At 38.3% G+C, this 18,849-nt stretch overlaps 2 protein-coding genes across 14 annotated transcripts in view; one reads left to right on the forward strand and one right to left on the reverse strand.

Annotated features, from left to right (window-relative positions):
• BABAM2 (BRISC and BRCA1 A complex member 2) overlaps positions 1-18,849 on the forward strand; it is a 449,505-nt gene that overhangs the window by 59,057 nt on the left and 371,599 nt on the right. The gene's annotated exons all lie outside the window — the stretch shown is intronic.
• LOC112664608 (bublin coiled-coil protein-like) lies at positions 5,557-9,611 on the reverse strand. Its single transcript, XM_049096045.1, has 2 exons — positions 9,539-9,611; positions 5,557-6,054 (listed from the first exon to the last, which is right to left on the reverse strand). The coding sequence occupies exons 1-2, from the start codon at positions 9,609-9,611 to the stop codon at positions 5,693-5,695; spliced, it is 435 nt and encodes a 144-aa protein (XP_048952002.1). The 3' UTR covers positions 5,557-5,692.

The raw sequence follows: 18,849 nt of genomic DNA on the forward strand, positions 1-18,849 counted from the left end.
GGATATTAAGAATTGTTTGTTTTTAAAATTGAGGTATAATTGACTCTGGTTTTAAAAGATTTTCTCTATATCCTGTGTTCTCTGTTTTGGTCACTTTACTCAAACTGATGATTCTTGGCTGTCTATGCCTATTGAGGGAGAATGTAAAATGTGAACTTGAAGCTTTTTGTGCATAGGTGGATTTCTTAACTACTGAGCTTCACTGTAGTGTGATCATATAGCACCTTGGCCTTTTTATTAGATGATTGCCAGATTAATTACCTGGAGATCTTTTCTCTGGGGCTATAAAAAAATAGAAGTGTCTGTATGGATGTGTATATTCCTATGTGTCAGCAAAATTCTAACTTTTGGGTCAGAGTATATAAATTTTAAGATTTCTGATACATTTGATGTATTCTTCTTCTTGGTTCTGGTCTCCCAGAGAGACACTGACCTGCATGGCTAGTGCTCCAGCTGCCCCAGCTCAGTTTGGCCCCAAGCCAACCTATTTGCTGAATGCAGCTGCATGCATGAGCCAATGAGAGGCCAGCAGAACTGACCAGCTCATTTTTTTTAAAAAAAGATTTTATTTATTTATTCATAAGAGACACAGAGAGAGGCAGAGACATAGACAGCAGGAGAAGCAGGCTCCTTGTGGGGAGCCTGATGTGGGACTTGATCCCAGGACCCTGGGATCATGACCTGAGCCGAAGGCAGAGGCTCAACCACTGAGCCACCCAGGTGCCCCCTAATCAAACATTTCAAAGTAGATCCACCTGCTGTAGAAGTGATGAAGAGGGGCACCTGCCTATGTCTCTGCCTCTCTGTGTCTCTCATGAATAAATTAATAAAATCTTTAAAAAATTTTGATTAGGTAGAAGAAAGAATGGGCTTGGAAATGTCAACTTCTTTTTTAACAGATTCTCTTTTCAATAGTTATTAGAGATTGAACCTTGGCTTTATTGAGCAGAGACATGCAACAGTTTTCAACAGTGGGTTGAAGAAGCCTGCATCTTTAGCCTCCACTAAAGTGGGGAGCTCTGTTGGAGGGTGGAGAGCTAGTATGGGCAGTGGATGGGTGGGGTTGTGAATGCTACAGGGCAGAATTTTGGCTAGGGCTCGAGGTGCTTATCTAGGCACCACAACATCTAGAAACACAGTGAACAGTGCACAGTGTTGATATTTTGTCTTCTGTTACAGTATCCAGTTTATCCTCCAGAAATTACTTCCTTTTTTTTTTTTTTTTTTAAACTCAGAGAAATATAAATTCCTCTATTCCTCATGCTCTAGTGCATAGTATTTTCTTCTTAGATCTTTAACTCAGGTAGCTTGCCTGTCCAGCTGCCTTCTGATTATAATAGTATAATGTAGTAATGTCAATAATGTTAATTAAACAGTTAATGGGTCTTTTAACATTTCAGAGAGCTTTCACTTATTTTGTAGTTAGGATTTTTTTTGGAAAAAGTCAAAGGGTTGGTATTGGCCTTGGGTCAGTAAACTCTGAAATCATTGACCTTAGGAACTTGTGCTAGGATTCCACAGTCTTCCCACAGAGACTAGAGTGATGAATGCTGGGAGAGATCTGGCTTTGCAGTTTTAGATGATTATGAATCTTGGACTTTTCATGCCCTGCAGTGACTTCATTTCAGAATGACTTTGTTTGGTATGGAAGTTGGGGAGAGGAAGAGGCGAAGGGAAGTAGCCAGTCTAATGTGTAAATGAAAGGAGATGGAAGATTCATTTAATTGATTCCTAGCTCTACTTTGTACTAATCAAGGGAACAAAAAAATCACTCTGTACTGTTATCTTTTGTCTCCCGTATTCTATGCAATTTTAAGGTGGTGTTTTTTGACTGGTTTCTGTTTAATTAGAATGACAAATTTACAGAGCTCTTTAAGATTAGAAGAATAGCGGGGCTCTTTTAGTTCATGTTGATAAGCACATGTTAATAAGTTTGTTTCAAGACTGAAAATTAACTAATCCTGAGCTCTTACTTATGTGTTAAAGGACCTCTATGCCCATGTAGACAGCCCCCTTTTTAACTTCCATGATACTTGAATAATCTTGCTTTCTGGTGCCCTATTCTTGAGAAATAGTTTTGTAATCTTCCTTTCAGGGCCCCATTTCCTGAGTAATGTGGTTATCTTTCTGATGGCATGTGATGAAAGTTGTTTTTCCCGTTGGCCTTGCTTCTCTTGACTTTTTGAAAAATGTATCCTTTTTGTTTTCTGAAATAGTTTTCATCTCAACCTTTGCTCTTGCCAATTTATCGATAAGAGCTCTTGAGTCAAGTGGAAGTTTAGGAGAATGTTTTGAAGTTCTTCTGTGAAGTAGGTACAATGCCCTCACAATGATTGTTTTTTCCATCTATGGACTACTTAGACTTTTTTAATCTAAAAAAAAATTTAAAAATTTCGTGTTTCAGTAAATTATTAACATGTAGATTCATTTTGGGGCTTAGCACATACTTTTCTTATAATATGGTAAAACATACATATTATTTACCACGTGCATCGTTTTTATGTGTACGGTTCAATGGTATTAAGTATATGCATGTTGTTGTGTAGCCATCACCATCGTTTATCTCTAGAATCTTTATAATCTTGCAAAACTGAAACTCTATGCCATTAAATAATAACTCCCCGTTCGTCCTTTCCCCCACCCCTGGAAATCACTATTTTTAAAAATTTATTCATGAGAGACATAGAGGCAGAGACATAGGCAGAGGGAGAAGCAGGCTCCCTTTGGGGAGCCTGATGTGGGACTCATCCTAGGACACCGGGATCACACCCTAAGCCCAAGGCAGACGCTCAACCACTGAGCTACCTCGGTGTCCTGGAAGGAAATCACTGTTTTATTTCTTGACTACTTTAAGTACCTCGTATAAGTGAATTATGCAGTATTTGTTCCTTTATGACTGGCTTATTTCACTTAGCATAATGTTTCTAAGGTTTTGCCATGTCGTAGCATATGTCAACATCTCATTCCTTTTTAAGCCTGAATAATATTCTATTTTTTTAAAGATTTTATTTATTTGTTCATGAGAAAGCGAGAGAGAGAGAGAGAGGCAGAGACACAGACAGAGGGAGAAGCAGGCTTCCTGCAGGAGCCCAATGTGGGACTCGATCCTGGACCCCAGGATTAGGCCCTGAGCCAAAGGCAGACGCTCAACTGCTGAGCCACCCAGGCATCCCAATATTCCATTTTTTAAAAAAGATTTTATTTATTTATTCATGAGATACACACACAGAGAGAGGAAGAGACATAGACAGACGGAGAAGCAAGCATATGACCCCGAGATCATGACCTGAGCAGAAGGCAGACGCTCAACCACTGAGCCACCCAGATGCCCCTGAATAATATTCTATTGTATGTATATACCACATTTTGTTTTTCCATTTACCCGTCGATGGATACTTGGGTTGCTTGCACCATTTGACTATTATGAGTAGTGCTGCTGAAAAGGTAGGTGTCCAGACATCTGTTGGAGTCCCTGTTTTCAGTTCTTTTGGCCATATACCCAGAAGTAGAATCACCAGATCATATGGTAATTCTATGTTTAATTTTTTGAGGAATCACCATAGCATTTTCCTCAGTGGCTGCATCATTTTATATTGCAACCAGTAATGCACAAGGGTTCCAGATTTTCCACATTCTCACCAATGCTTGTTGGTTTTTAAACGTTTTCTTTGTGTTTTTAAAATAAAAAAAAATTTGTAGTTATCCTAATGGATGTGAAGAGGTGTATCATTGTGATTTTGCATTTTCCTAATGACCAGTGACATTGAGCATCTCTTCAGGTGCTTAGTGACCATTTGCATATCTGCTTTTGAGAAATGTCTATTTGAGTCCTTTGCCTATTTTTTTTTTTTTTTAATTTTTATTTATTCATGATAGGCACACAGTGAGAGAGAGAGAGGCAGAGACACAGGCAGAGGGAGAAGCAGGCTCCATGCACCGGGAGCCTGACATGGGATTCGATCCCGGATCTCCAGGATCGCGCCCTGGGCCAAAGGCAGGCGCCAAACCGCTGCGCCACCCAGGGATCCCCCTTTGCCTATTTTTAATTGTGTTGTTGGTAGTGAGTTGTAGGAGTTCTTTGTATAGTCTAGATAATCAATTCCTTATCAAATATATGATTTGAAAATATCTTTTCCCATTCCATGGGTTGCCTTTTAATTCTTTTGATAATATCCTCTGATGCACAATATTTTTACTTTTGATGAAGTCCAGCTTATTAATTTTGTTTTTGTTGCCTATCCCTTTGGTGTCATATCCAATAAATTATTGCCAAATCCAATGTCTTGAAGCTTTTCCCCTATGTTTTCTTTTAGGGGCTTTATCATTTTAGCTCTTCTGGTTAGGTCTTTGATCCATTTTGAATTTTTAATTCAAAGTTTTTGCATGTGGATATCCAGTTTTCACAACAGTATTTGTTGAAAAGATAGTCTTTTCCTCCATTGAATGGTTTTGGCACTATTGTTGAAATTATTTGACCATATATTTGAAGATTTATTTCTGGGCTCTGTATTTAGTTGGTCTGTCTTTATGCCCATTCCACAGTCTTTTGATTACTTTAGCTTTGGTAGTAGGTTTTGATATCGGGAAGTGTGAGACTTTCATCGTTGTTCTTCTTTTGACAGATTGTTTTGGCTATTCAGGATCCATTGACCTTCCATATGAATCTTAGGATGGCTTTTTCTATTTCTGCAGTTTGTTGTTGAGATTTTGATAGGGATTGTTTTGAATCAATAGACTCTTTTGGGTGGTATCACCATTGAACAGTATTAAGTCATCAATGAACACAGGATGTCTTCCCATTTACCTGTGTTTTCTTTAATTTTTTTCAGCAGTGTAGTTTTGAGTAGTTTTGAGTACAGTATTCTTTTTTTTATGTGGTTTTGCTTTCCATGGTTTCAGTTACCTGCAGTCAACTATGGTCCAGAAGCAGGTGATCCTCCTCTTGACATGTTGTTAGATCAGTAGTAGCTTAATGCTACCTCATGATGCCTACCTTGTTCACCTCACTTCATCTCATCATGTAGGTATTTTATCATCTAACATCATTACAAGCAGTAGGGTGAGTGCAGTATGGTAAGGTATTTGAGAGAGAGAGACCACATTTGCATAACTTTTATGTGAATGTGTTACAGTTCCTTTTTCTCATTAGTTTTTGTTATTAATCTTTTACAGTACTTACCTTATAAATTAAACTTTATCATATATATATAAAGAAAAGAATATACATAGGGTTTGGTACTATCTGTGGTTTCAGGCATCTGCTGGGGGTCTTGGAATGTATTTCCGGTGGATAAGTAGAGTCTACTGTATCTAACCCTTGCCCTCTAGGTTAAGTTTATTCCTGAGTATTTTATTCTTTTAAAATTGTTGTTGTTGTTGTTGTTGTTGTTGTTGGATACCCGTTTAATGTGGACGTTCAAGGCCTGGGCAGAGTGAAGAGTGCCCCAGAATTGGGCAGGCAGGCAGGGTGGGTGGGTGGAGGGCCCACACCTGATCCCGGGAGGGGATGTCGGATGTTGGGGGCTGGCCCAGGCATGCCAAGGGGAGTAACAGAAGGGTGTCCAAGGCAGGCAGACCCACTGGGGGACCTGTAGGCCAGCCCCTGAGCAGGTGTTGAAGCCAGGTGGTGAGTGCCTAGGCCAGAGCCTAGCCCAGGGAGGCAGGGTTGGGGCTGGCTGGGAGCTCCCAAAACCTAAGGACTGGCATCAGGAGGGGCCTCCCCAAGCTGTTGCTGGAACTCAAGGCGTGTCTGCCAGTTGGACTCAAGCAGCTCCTGGAGGTGGGCATGGAGGTGGTCATTCTTCTCCTCTAGGTGGTCTAGACAGGAGTTGATCTGGTCCAACATGGAGTTGATGGCAGCATATTCTGCTTCCCCGAAGCCGTCGTCCTCGCCTTCCGCGCCCGCCTCCACCGGCAAGGCCAGGTCCCCGTTGGGGCCCGACTTTGTGGGCTCCGGCGCCGCGAGGGTCCCGCGGACAGCCGGCGCTGGTGGAAGGTGGAGGCGCGGGATGGAACGCGGCGCCGGAAGAGCTCTTTTAAAATTTTTTTTAAGAAAGATTTTTATTTATTTATTTATCAGAGAGAGAGAGAGATAGAGAGATAGAGAGAGAGCAAGCAAATGTTTACAAGCAGAGGGAACTGCAGGCAAAGGGAGAAGCAGGCTCCCTGCTGAGCAAGGAGCCCAGTGCAGGACTCAATGCCAGGACCTTGGGATCATGATCCAAGCCGAAGTCAGACACTCAGCTGATTGAGCCACCCAGGCATCTGTCTTTTTAATACTATTATAAATGGGATGTTTTATAATTTTCTTTCCAGATTGTTCATTGTTAGTGTATATAGAAAAGCAACTGATTTTTCCATGATCATGTATCCTGCAACTTTGCTGAATTTATTAGTTCTGATTGTGTGTGAATGTGTGTGTTTGTGGACTCTTCAGGGTTTTCTGTAAGATCATGTCCTCTGCGAACATATTTTTTCTTCTACCTTTTGGATGCTTTTTATTTCATTTTCTTGCCTAATTGCTCTGGTTAGGAGTTTCAGTACTATTTTGAGCAGAAGTGGTAAAAACAGGCATCCTTGTCTTATTCCTGACCTTATGGAAAAGGCTAGCAATCTTTCACATTTGACGATTGGAGTTTTTTTCCCCCCAATTCATGCTTGATTTAAGCTTTTGGCTGAGGAGGCAAACTAGTTAAGTACTGTGAGAAAAGTTAAAATAGTACTGAAATTGTGAACTTATTTTTGAACCGTAAATTCTTATGAAAATAGCTTCTGTATAGGAATCTGCCCCCAGATTTAAGCCAGAATACATGGGTGGAGCGCCCTCACGGTTTTAGAAACAGCTGAGGGTCTTAAAACTCAAAGAGGCTTTTTTCCCTTTTCAGTGTGTATAAGAACATAGATTTGCATTCACACTATTTTCACTCTTTTACTGTAAATGTATCTGAATATATACTGTTTGGTGTAGGGCTGAGAGAATAGCAGTTGAGAACAGAGGGAACAAACATCTGCAGACAGTTTAGACTCTATGCCAGTGGCTTTTAGTGGCCTTCTACCTATAAAATAATCACAATAACGGTAGTAGGAATATTAGCTGCCGCACCAGATCCTGTCCTTGGCATATTACGTCTGTTACCTACTGAAATCTCACATTGCCACATGAAGTATAGATTTTAGCAACCTCATGTTACAAGTGAGGAATGGGTCTTGAAATGTCCAGGTGAGGGTCCCAAGCTATTCTGTGGCAATGCCAGGATTTGTAACCGAGCTTCTGGGATGCCTGGGTGGGTCACTGGTTGAGCGTCTGCTTTACGCTCGGAGTGTGATCTCGGGTCCCGGGATTGAGTCCCACATCTGGCTCCCTGCGAGGAGCCTGCTTCTCCCTCTGCCTATGTCTCTGCCTCTCTCTCTCTCTCTCTGTGTCTCTCATGAATGAATAAATGAAATCTTTAAAAAAAGAAAAAAGAAACTGAGTCTCTGATTATATAGCTCTGCAGCTTTCCCCTGAATTTGTTTTTGTTTTGTTTGTTTGATTTTAATTCTGTAACTGCATCTTAATTACAAGGTCCTTTAATTAGGAACCTTGACTCATTGTGGTCAGCACCAAGAAAGTGCTATAATAAATTAAAGTACAGTCCTTCATATACATTTCTTTGGTTGGTTAATTTGATCTCTGAGATGCTGATATCACTTCTCTGGCCAGCCCCTCTCTTAGCACTGTCTCCTTGTGCTTGATTTTCTTAATTTTTTTTTTTTTTTTTTTTTTTTTTTTTTTTTGATTTTCTTTAAAGGTGAGAGAGGGCTGTGCTGAATTTGAGCCAGGCTTTTGTATGGGTAACACTGCTTTAGAAGGAGAAGAGAGCCATTAATTGATAGACCTGCTTCTACCAAGAGTAGAAGCCTTTTAATTGAGAATTAGTGACCTATAAAATATTATTCATTGTTAATATTACTGTATTAGTGCATAGATCATGCTGACATTGGTTAACTCAACAACTCTATATTAAGCAGTAAGGGCAATAATAAGAGCTATTATCATTCATAATGCTATTATTGTAATATAAGTGCTTTGAGAGATATTATCATACTTAATCCTTATAATAATCCCCTTAAGGCAGATGAGGTAGCTGAGACTCAAGTAAGTTAAGTGACTTGTTCAGGGTTGCCTAACTAGACCATTCCATCAAAAGCAGGTCTCCCATGTTTTGCTCCATCCCAGGCTCTGTCCTCTTGCCAATCTCAAGCTTTTATTTTTATATGTATGTCTATATTTATTTGTTTTCTCAAAGAAGGCAGGGGCCTCATCTGGCATTGCAGCTGTATCCTCAGTACCTCACATAGAACCTGGTACATAGTAGAAGCATAGTCAGCATAAAGTTGGGAATCTGAAAGTAGATTTCATAGTTCCAAGTCAGGGCTGTGTCACAGCTGTCTTTTGGGGTAGAAAAAAATAATCAGCTAAGAAGTGGTTAGTTGTTGCTATTCTCTTCCTCTGGACATTAAAGGTTTAACCTCCTTGATTAAAACCTTTTTTTTTTTTAAAGACTTGGCAGTTTTTTTTTTTTTTAAATTTTTATTTACTTATGACAGTCACACAGAGAGAGAGAGAGAGGCAGAGACACAGGCAGAGGGAGAAGCAGGCTCCATGCACCGGGAGCCCGACGTGGGATTCGATCCAGGGTCTCCCGGATCGCGCCCTGGGCCAAAGGCAGGCGCCAAACCGCTGCGCCACCCAGGGATCCCGATTAAAACCTTTTTATTGAAGTATGGTATATATTTAGAAAAGTGCTTCTAATCCTATATATATTACTCAGAGGGTTACCAGAAACTGAACACATTTGTGTAATTGGGACCTAAAAGAAAAGGAACATTACCAGCACCTCACACATCTTCTGGTGTGCTCCCCCTCCCATCAGGCACAGAATAACCACCATCCTGCCTTCTAAAAGCAGAAGTTGGTTTTGCCTTCTTAAAAAAACCTAATATAAGTGGAATTTGTATCCCCAAAATGGCATTTTGTGTCTGGCTTCTTTGGTTTGGCATCATGTTTGTGAGATTCTGTACCGTTGCAGATATATTCCTTCTCCTGGCTGAGGAAGGAGTGGAGTGTTCCACTGTGTGAACATACCAGTTTCCCTGTTCTGCTATTGAAGGACATTTAGGTAGTTCTGAGTTTCTGTCTTTCATGAAAAGTGCTGCTGGGAATATTATAGTACATGTCTTTTGGTGAATATATACATGTCTGAACCCTCTCGATTTTAAATTAAGAATAGGATAAATGAATATTTAAAATTCTTTTCAGTTCCATGTTGTAATGAAGTAAGGCAGAAGGCTAGGAAGGGAAGAGAAAAGGCGATAGAGAGGGATAGAGGGGAGGCAGAAGGGTAGTGTGAGGGGAGATGAAATCAAGGAAGAGGAAAGGAATATGGAGAAAGGGTGAAGAGGAGCAGAGGCAGGGGTCTGGCCATTGAGAGGGGCTCCTAAATGCAATGACCAAAAAGCCCTGTCCCAATTTTGGGGATGGGCTTCAAGGTATTACCACTTCCTGAGATGTTCCTCTGGTGCTTCCCATCCACATCTCTCAAAGGCTCTCTGGCCTCTACTCTACCCATTTACCCCTGTCTGTGTGGTAGATTCAGATCTCCAAACAGACCATGTCTGTCGTATATATTTTTTTCTATAAAAAAATGAGCAGTAACTGAATTTAGTTTTTGGGAACAGTATAAAGCTCTTTTTTCCATAGGTTGTCTTTGCCCTTAGTAGGTCTGTGAGGAATGTTTTTACAGTCTCTCCCTAAAATGTTATTTTTTTATTTATTCATGACAGACACACAGAGAGAGAGGCAGAGACATAGGCAGAGGGAGAAGCAGGCTCCCTGTGTGGAGTCCGATGCCAGACTGGATCCCAGGACCCCGGGATCATGACCTGAGCCAAAGGTAGACACTCAACCACTGAGCCACCTAGATGCCCCTTAAAGTGTTTTTTAAACACATGAGGATAATGCAAGTCTCAAAGAGGTTAAGCAGCTCCTTCAGGGTTACTTAGCTGATAAGTGATGGAGGCCAGGACCAATTCCAGGTCTTCTTTACCAGATGTTCTATATTTTTTTTAAAAAATATTTTATTTGTTTATTCATGAGAGACACAGAGATGCAGAAAGGCAGAGACACAGGCAGAGGGAGAAGCAGACTCCATGCAGGGAGCCTGACATGCGACTCCATCCTGGGACTCCAGGATCACGTCCTGGGCTGAAGGCAGCGCTAAACCGCTGAGCCACCCAGGCTGCCCTGTTTTGTATTTTTTAAAGGAAGCATTGGCCATCATGTGATTAAGGAACAGATGCCTTATAGTATGTACCTAGGTATTAGGTTTACCTAGTCCTACTTCTTATTTTCTGGATCTTCCTAAGGACTAGGAATGAATTAGACTTCTATTCTGGGTTCCACTTGATATTTACCCCTCCATATGCTATTCTATGTTGATTTTTTTTTTCCCTCTCAAATCTTTTTAAAGAAATTACACTGTATTTTACCAATCCTATTTTTCTCTCATAGCTCCTCTGTGGTGAATTAAATCTGTTTTAGTTAATTTTTTAAAATTTTACATATATTTTTTAAGTGGGCTGCTTACCCATTGTGGGGCTTGAACTCATGACCATGAGATCAAGAATCACATGCTCTCTACCATTTGAGTTAGTCAGGCATACCCTAAATTTTTTTTTTATTTTAATTTTTTTTTTAAATTTATTTATTTATGATAGTCACAGAGAGAGAGAGAGAGAGAGAGAGAGGCAGAGACACAGGCAGAGGGAGAAGCAGGCTCCATGCACCGGGAGCCCGATGTGGGATTTGATCCCGGGTCTCCAGGATCGTGCCCTGGGCGAAAGGCAGGCGCCAAACCGCTGTGCCACCCAGGGATCCCCCCTAAATTTTTTTAAAAATACAAAGTCCTATATGATATTGGGCCTTCTTAACAAAAACAAAAACATAAACAAAACCAAAAACAAAACAAAAAAGCGCATCTGGCCAGGAAAAGTCAGGAATCACTTGTTAATATAGTATACAATGGAATTGGTTTTCTAGCTACCTGTATTGATCTGTATTTGTGAAATATCTTCAGGTATGAATGTGAAAAATGCCCCCCCCTTCCATTACTGGCTAGAATTCAGATAGAAATTGGTTCGGTGATTGAGAGTAAACCTTAAGCGTCAGGAATAGTTCAGTTTTAGAACTCATTTAGAAAAGACAGCTATCTAAAATAGCAGTGTTTTTGAGGCAATAATTTACTATAAATGGGCTAGATCCCAGATCATTTGACAAGAGTTTGTAGATGTCTACAAATTAAAAATTGAGGGGAGGGAATACAATTTCATAGTTGGTACTGGGATAGAAATTCAACACATGCAGTTATTTTATGGTCTGTCACTGATTAACTCTTTGACCTTAAATTATCAGACTCCCTCCCCCCCCTTTTTTTTTTAACATTATTTAAGTCATTGAAGAGTTGGAGGCATGGTTGATATTTCAAATCTTAACTAAAAGCATATAATTATTGGCACTGTAGAATAATTTCCTACAGCACATCACTGTGTATTTATTTAACTTTTCCTAAGAGTATTACTCACCATACTTTAATGTAATAAAAATATCTTTAAGAATTGTTTGTTGGCAGGTTTTTATAAATATATTTATTAAATCCATCTTTATACATGTTTATGTAAGAAATAAAAGAATATGTAAGTCAGAAGAGGATTCTGGAGACCAAAATAGTTCAAACGGAGAATTGAAAGTCAGGTGTGTTGGCAAAATTGCCAAGATAAGCAGTCTTTGAGGATGAGTGGAGGCCTGGCATTTAAAACTGTGCTATGCTATCTCTAGACTTTCTTGAAAATGATGATTGACTACCATGGATTGTGCCAGCTATCACGTTGCAGGATTGGGTGACCCTCCCAATTCGATGGATCATCAAATTAGTTAATATCTTCTTACAAGGGATGAATCCAGGAATATGTTGGAGCTACATCTGGATGCAGATGAAGTGATGTTGCAAGTTCTGAGCAATCAAATAATCGGGTGATAGATTTTGAGCCATGAACTGTGATATTACTGACAATTAAGCAGAGATAAACACCTCAATAAACTGGTAGGGTTTGTTACTGTGGTGAGGAAACCAAGGTGAAGAGGGAGATTGGGGGACATCAAAGTGAAATAGTTTATCTTCTTCTCCAAGGACCTTCAGCATTTAAAGGACCTTTTGAGAAGTTTTCTCAAATTGTCTTTGCCAAAAGATAAGTATTTTAAGATTTTCTGATCTGTTACCAACTGATACTTTTGCAAAATATAGTAGAAATGAATTACTAGAAAAGTGGAATAAAAAAGACATGAGATACAAGGCTGGGCTTTTTAATATTCGATTCAGCAGACTTAAAACTCATCTTACATATTGCTGGAAAAGCCTCTTACTCTCATTTTCTCTGCTTATCTTATTATGGGTTAGTAACAGTTTATAATGCACTGTCCATGGACCCCACTTTGAGTAGCATGGTCCTAGAAGGGTTTCTGCATTCTAACAGTCCGGGAATTGGCCTTTGTAGAATTATGTTTGAGAATAGAGATAAGTAATTCCTAACTACACATCTGAGATATGGCAGTATTTTCTTTTTAAACAATATGGTAGAACAAATATGGTAGAGGGTTGTAAGAATGAAGATTTCTCTCAAAATTACTAAAATTTTCAATTGGTCGGGTCAGTAAAAACTGAGAGAGCATTGTTATTTTGTTTATGTTACCTGCGTGTATACCTAAGAAGTATAACTTGAGTAGGGAGAAAAGACCCAGTACAGTCTTTTCTGGGTAACCATTCTTCCTTTATTCATGTACATCTTAAAGGTCAAACATTGTTTTGCTATTTGCTTGTTAAAGCTGTATATGGATTTATATTTCTAAGTAGGTGCACATCTTAACACCAGTTCAGTGACTCAGGTGGCATTTCAGTTGTTCTCTAGTTTTAACTAGATAAAAGATTTAACATGTTTGGCACGTTAAGTCAACTTTTATTACATTGTTTTTATTAAAATATTCTCATTTTATCTTTAAAGGTGGTTTTATATAGTTCATAGAAGAATTCATTTCTTTTTTTAAACTTTATTTCTTTTATTTTTAAAAATATTTATTTATTGGGGTAGCAGAAGGAGAGGGAGAGAGCATCTTAAGCAGACTCCTTGCTGAATGTGGAGCCTGATGTGGGGCTCAACCCCACCACCCAGAGATCATGACCTGAGCCAAAATCAGATGCCCAAGATGTCCAATTGACTGAGCTACCCGGGTGCCCCAGAATTAATTTCTTTTTAAAAAGGTAATAAAGATACGGTGTTGGATTCAGAAGTCATATTATAGTATAATATTTTCATAAACTATTTGAGAATTATAGAATTTCAGGATTAGAGGCATTAAACTCTAGTGACCACCATGTGCTAAGTGAGCCCCTTCTAGGCTTCCCTGCCAGGTGACTGTCTTGTCATAGGAAGGCCCCCTGACACCCAAGGCAACTTGCTGGGCAGCAGATACTGTTAGAAAGGACTTTCCTATATTGACTAAACCCCTTTTTTTGTGTCACTTGTACCACGTGGCACAATACAGAACAAGCTTAATCAATCCTCCATGTGACGACACTTCAAATAAATGAAGTGTAGCTATCGTGTGTTATATTTTTCTCTTCTGCAGTCTGACATGGAGTCTGCTGATAACCATATAATTCATGTCCTTTTCAGCATCCTCACTGGCTTCTTCCCATTGAGATCCAGTTAGTCTCTGTCTTTCTTCCAGTGTAACACCTGGAACTGAATGACGTGAAAAGAAAGAATAAATAAATAAAAGAGGAGAGGATCTGTATGGTTTACTTGGAGAAGTGTTAGTAATTAGGAAAGCCAATAGGAGGCTAATGCATAAATATCTGGAAAAAAGAATAAAGAATATTTCCCATTACATCCAAAAAAAAATCTAGAATTCCACATATTTTGTAGAAGATCCCAAGAATGAATTCATTGAGAGCATCATTTTAAAGAACAATAAGCTTTATGCCAACTCACCATTCACAAAACATTGATCTACTAAGTAGAGAGAAAATATTATGTGACTCAAATCTAAAGATCACTTGTGTCTGTCAATGAAATGCATCAGCATGTTATTTCTTCTATAGTGATAACTTACAGGAGGTAACTCAGATATCTGTCAGGAATTATCTGTAATATATATATATTTTATATATATATAATTATAACTTATATAAAATATAATTATAATTATATATATATAATATATATGTGTGTATTTAGTCAAGAAGATATTATTTAACTGTTCTAGTGACTTTAAAATATAGAATATATGTAAGGAACTTACTTGATACTTTCTGATAAAATGCCAGTATTTTAGACTGTATTTTGAATGTATTTTGAATCCCTGGAACTATAGATTTTTAGGTTTTGGCAATGGCCATGGTTTTTTACATGTATACTAATGATAATTATTTAAAAGTCTTTGTGATTAAATTGCATTATTTACCTGACATGCCACATTTAAAAAATCTCATTTAGCCATAAGAAAATAAGGTAGTTTAAAAAGTATTAGAGTGAGGAAGATCATTCTATGACAAGTCCACAAGCCATAAAACAAAAAAAATAATAAATTCAAATATATTTAAAAAAAGTCCTGACCAGTAAAAAAGACATAAGAAAGGAAAAGCTATTTCTTATTTGTGTAGAGTGTATACATATATACATACCTATATACATAGTTATTTCCCTTTTATGGGTCAGTAACCCACTTTGGATTTAAAGAAAACTTTTTTAGATATCAGCTATAGGCAGAATATACATGAATCTTAAATCTAGCAAAATGTATGCAATAGTTACCTTTTCTGCTTTTTTTTTTTCTTTTTGTAAAGGTTTTATTTTAAAGTAATTTCTATACTCAGTGTAGGGCTCAGACTCATGACCTTGAATTCAAGGGTCACATGCTCTTCTATCTGAGCCAGACAGGTGCCCCACGTTTGTTTGTTTGTTTTTTAAGTGTAACACCTACAACTTAGTGAAGTTTTCGAGTAACAGTTTTGACTAATGTGGAGTAGAGTACTGTTGTCTTCATTTTTCTGGAAGCTACATTCTTTGAGGATGTATTGGAATGAGCTGTGTGTTACAAACCATTGGTAGATTGTGATTCACTGGATGTTATGAAATCACTTTAGTGGGTGTTGATTCAAATAAAAAAAAAGAAATAGAATTGAACAAAATATCTGCATTTCACGTAATAAAGCTAAGTATTAAAGCATACTTGTTTCAATTTATATACACACTAATAAACATATGTATATGTACATATATGCATATTACATATACGTGTACCAAGTGGTGATATAAAATAGTGATTTAAAAGTTTCTTACTGTGTAAAAAAAGTTTGAAGGCCTCTGCTCTAGACCAGAGGCTTTCCCTCTTTGTTTTTTCTCTGACAACTCCTTCTAGTCTCTTTTTACCCTACCACTTAGATATTTCGTCTTTATACTCTTCTGTGAGTCTCCTGCTCCGTGCACTGTGGGATCCATTAGATTTACTTTTGGACCTAGGAAAATCATTTTATTGCTCTGATTCAATTTCTTGTTAACTGGATTCCCTCTGAGAATTTTTGTCTGTGAAATGAAGAAGGCATAGTAATTGAGGCAAGAGAGTCAGTTGAAGTTTTTTTGTTTTTTTAAATTCTGAAAATTATCAGCCAAGTGAATTAAGGGTTTAATGAAAATAGTGTTTGAAATAGACTCTCCCATATTTTTGACTTTGCAGTTTGTGCTTTTGAGTAATCATAATAGTAAGTATCTACTATGTGCTATGTTCTGTTCTAAATACCCTGTGTGGGACGCCTGGGTGGCTCAGTTGGTTAAGGGTCTGTCTGCGGCTCAAGTCATGATCCTGGGGAAGAGACAGATTGCTTAACTTGAACAGGGCTGAAAAATTCGTAGTGTGTAACGATAGTATATCAAGCAGCAATCTAAGAAAAAAAATCCCCCCAAACCATTGAAAACCTCAAAATACATGGGTGCACATTTATCCCGTTATCCTCCAGTTCCTGATAATGCTCATAAAGCAGATGCCAAGTCTTTTTGTAATCACTTAATTAGAAGAGTTTGAGGATTTAAAAAAACTTTTCTTGGTGCACCTGGGTGGCTAAATCAAGTTAAGCATCAGCCTTTGGCTCAGGTCGTGCTCCCAGGGTCCTGGGATTGAGACCTGTGTCTGGCTCCCCGCTCAGTGAGGAACCTGTTTTTTCCCCCACTCTTTCTCCCACCCTAACACTGCCCCCCCATGCTCTCTCTTGCTATCTCTCTCTCAAATAAATAAAATCTTAAAAAAAAAATAAAAGACCAATAAACTTTTCTTCCATCTTTAGAAGACACCTTTCACCAACAGGAAGGAGAGTCCTGTAATGGCACTTCAGAATCTATTAATTCCCCTCTTTCCTTCTATTTCTACTCTTCCACTCTCTTTTTTCCATTTTTTTCCCCTCTACCTTCTCTGTTTCCACTACAGCTCATTCTAACGCTTGTTTTTTTTCCTTCTCCTCGTTCTTCCCCCCCCCACCTCTACCAGTTTTCCATCTGTTTTTTTCTGTACCCTGCCCTTGTACGGTTCATGTTTACCCAAATGTATTTTTCGTAAGAAAAGCATATACTGAGTACTTAGTGAGAGGTACTGTGGAGATGCAAACATAAATGAAGCAAACATCAGGAAAGCTAGTAAGGGAACCATCACAGTTCTTCTAGTTCGTTCCCTTGAGAATCTGAGCTCCAGGCCAAGCTACTTTCCTCCTTCTCTCTGAGGAACAGGAATTGAGATTGGGATTTTGATACATAATATACAAATGGTATAAAATATAAAGCCTCCAGAATTCAAAGAATTGGGAATACATCCATTTAGGACATGTTTTGGGTCAAGGGATGAAAATGGTGACCTAAAAAGTTTACAGGAATATTTTTACTGAACAAATTAAAAGTTTAGTATAAAAATTACTTTTTATAAAATTATGATGCACATTAAATGTATAGAGATAGTATGTAAGTTGGCCTTGTCCCCGGGGATTTCTTTTTTGTAAAGATTTTATTTATTTGAGAGAGAGCATGGGGGAGGGTGGGGGCAGAGGGAGAAGCAGGCTTCCCACTGAGCAGGGAGCCCAGTGTGAGACTTGATCCCAGGAGCCCGGGATCATGACTGGAGCCAAAGGCAGATGCTTAACCAACTGAGCCACCCAGACGCTCCCCTGGTATTTCTTATAACATATATTAATGGAAGAATGACCAGCATTCCCACAGTTGGATAGGAATCAGTTCAGGATATTTATGTAATTTGTTTTGACTTTGACATGACCTTGGAGTGTGCTTGTCATCACCAGCTCCACTTGTTCACCTGCACTGTTTATGAGGCACTTATCAGGTGCCTCCTGTGTGCCAGCAGGTGGGCTGCTGGGCACTAAAGGATCCAAGGTATAATAGACTGTTTCATTACAGAGCTTTCAATTTAGCTGAGTCTCTGGCTCCTTGGTTTTGTCCTTACCTAAGGACAATAAGTAAATATTTTCCCTCTGCTACCCAACTTGACTGGATCTATCCAACTCATTCTTAGAGGCCAGTCTTGTATTCCAGTGAACCTTCCTTGATTACCCCAGCTAAAAGTGGTTTCTCTGCTCTTGCAACTTCTATTGTGCTTATTTTCTTTAACCACTAATTTGGCAATTAATCATGTTAATTGCTTTGTGACTTGTATCTGTTGTAGTCTTGAGCAGTTACTTAAATTGTGCTTGTTTGACTTTCATGGGTTTGATTTTTGTCTTCTGATTTACAATTTGAGGTTCTAGAGAATAGACTCCTTTCTGTACTCTTGTAGCTGTAATCTCTAAACTTTTTGATTATGCACCTTAAATAATTTATGAACCCTCAATACATGTATACTTATTTAATTATAAAATATACTTATGTTATGAAACATATATAAAATATAAATTAGAAAGAATGACATAAAATGAAATAAGCAATATTGTAAAAGTAATTTATATTACTTATAATATGGTATTTTCACCTGTTATACCCAAAAAAGAAATCTGCAAAAATATATAGATATTAATGAAAGAAATGCCATGTTGGCTGTATACACTATGCCATAAGATCAGTTTTTAATCCCACTTGGTAGTGTCAGTTTGATTTTAACCACTCTGATGGGTGTGATGTGGTGCCTTATTGTAGATTTAAATAGCATTTCTCTTGTGACTAATTAGGTTAAGCACTTTTTCATGTTTATTGGCCATTTGGATCCCTTTTTATGAAGTGTTTTTTCAGGTCTACTAACTTCTAGAGAAAAGCTTTTACCAATTTACAGGAGTTCTTTATATATTTTAATATCAATGTTGTATGTTTCAAATATCTTCTTTCTGTGGTTTGTCTTTTCACTATTTTTTTTTATGAACAGAAAATCTAATATTAATATAATCCAGTTTACTCATCTTTTCCTTCATAGTAGTACTTTTTGGGAATTTTTGTTCACCCCAAGTTCTTGAAGATATTTTTCTATTTACCCAATTAACCTTCCCCCATTATCTCCTAAAAATATTTTGCTTTTGCTTTTCCCATTCAGAGCTTCAGTTCACTTGAACTTGATTCTTATGAATGGTATGGGGTAGGGATTAAGTTTCATATTTTTCCCTGTTAGTATGTCCAGCCAATTCAGCACCATTTATTGAAAACAATTTCCTTTCCTTACTGTGCAGAGATGCTTTTATCGTAAATTAAGTGTCCAGGAGTGGCTGGGTGGGTCAG

Source organism: Canis lupus, chromosome 17, assembly GCF_003254725.2.
Source record: "Canis lupus dingo isolate Sandy chromosome 17, ASM325472v2, whole genome shotgun sequence".
NCBI classification, from domain to species: Eukaryota; Metazoa; Chordata; class Mammalia; order Carnivora; family Canidae; genus Canis; species Canis lupus.

Bases quoted from the DNA above. Each gene is read 5' to 3' on its own strand.
- LOC112664608 (XM_049096045.1), bottom strand. From the start codon at position 9,611: ATGGGTAGAGTAGAGGCCAGAGAGCCTTTGAGAGATGTGGATGGGAAG. The intron at 6,055-9,538 runs GTAATACCTTGA...AAATAAAAATCT, and splicing joins GAGGAACATCTCAGGAAGTG to TTCTTAAAAAAAATTTTAAA.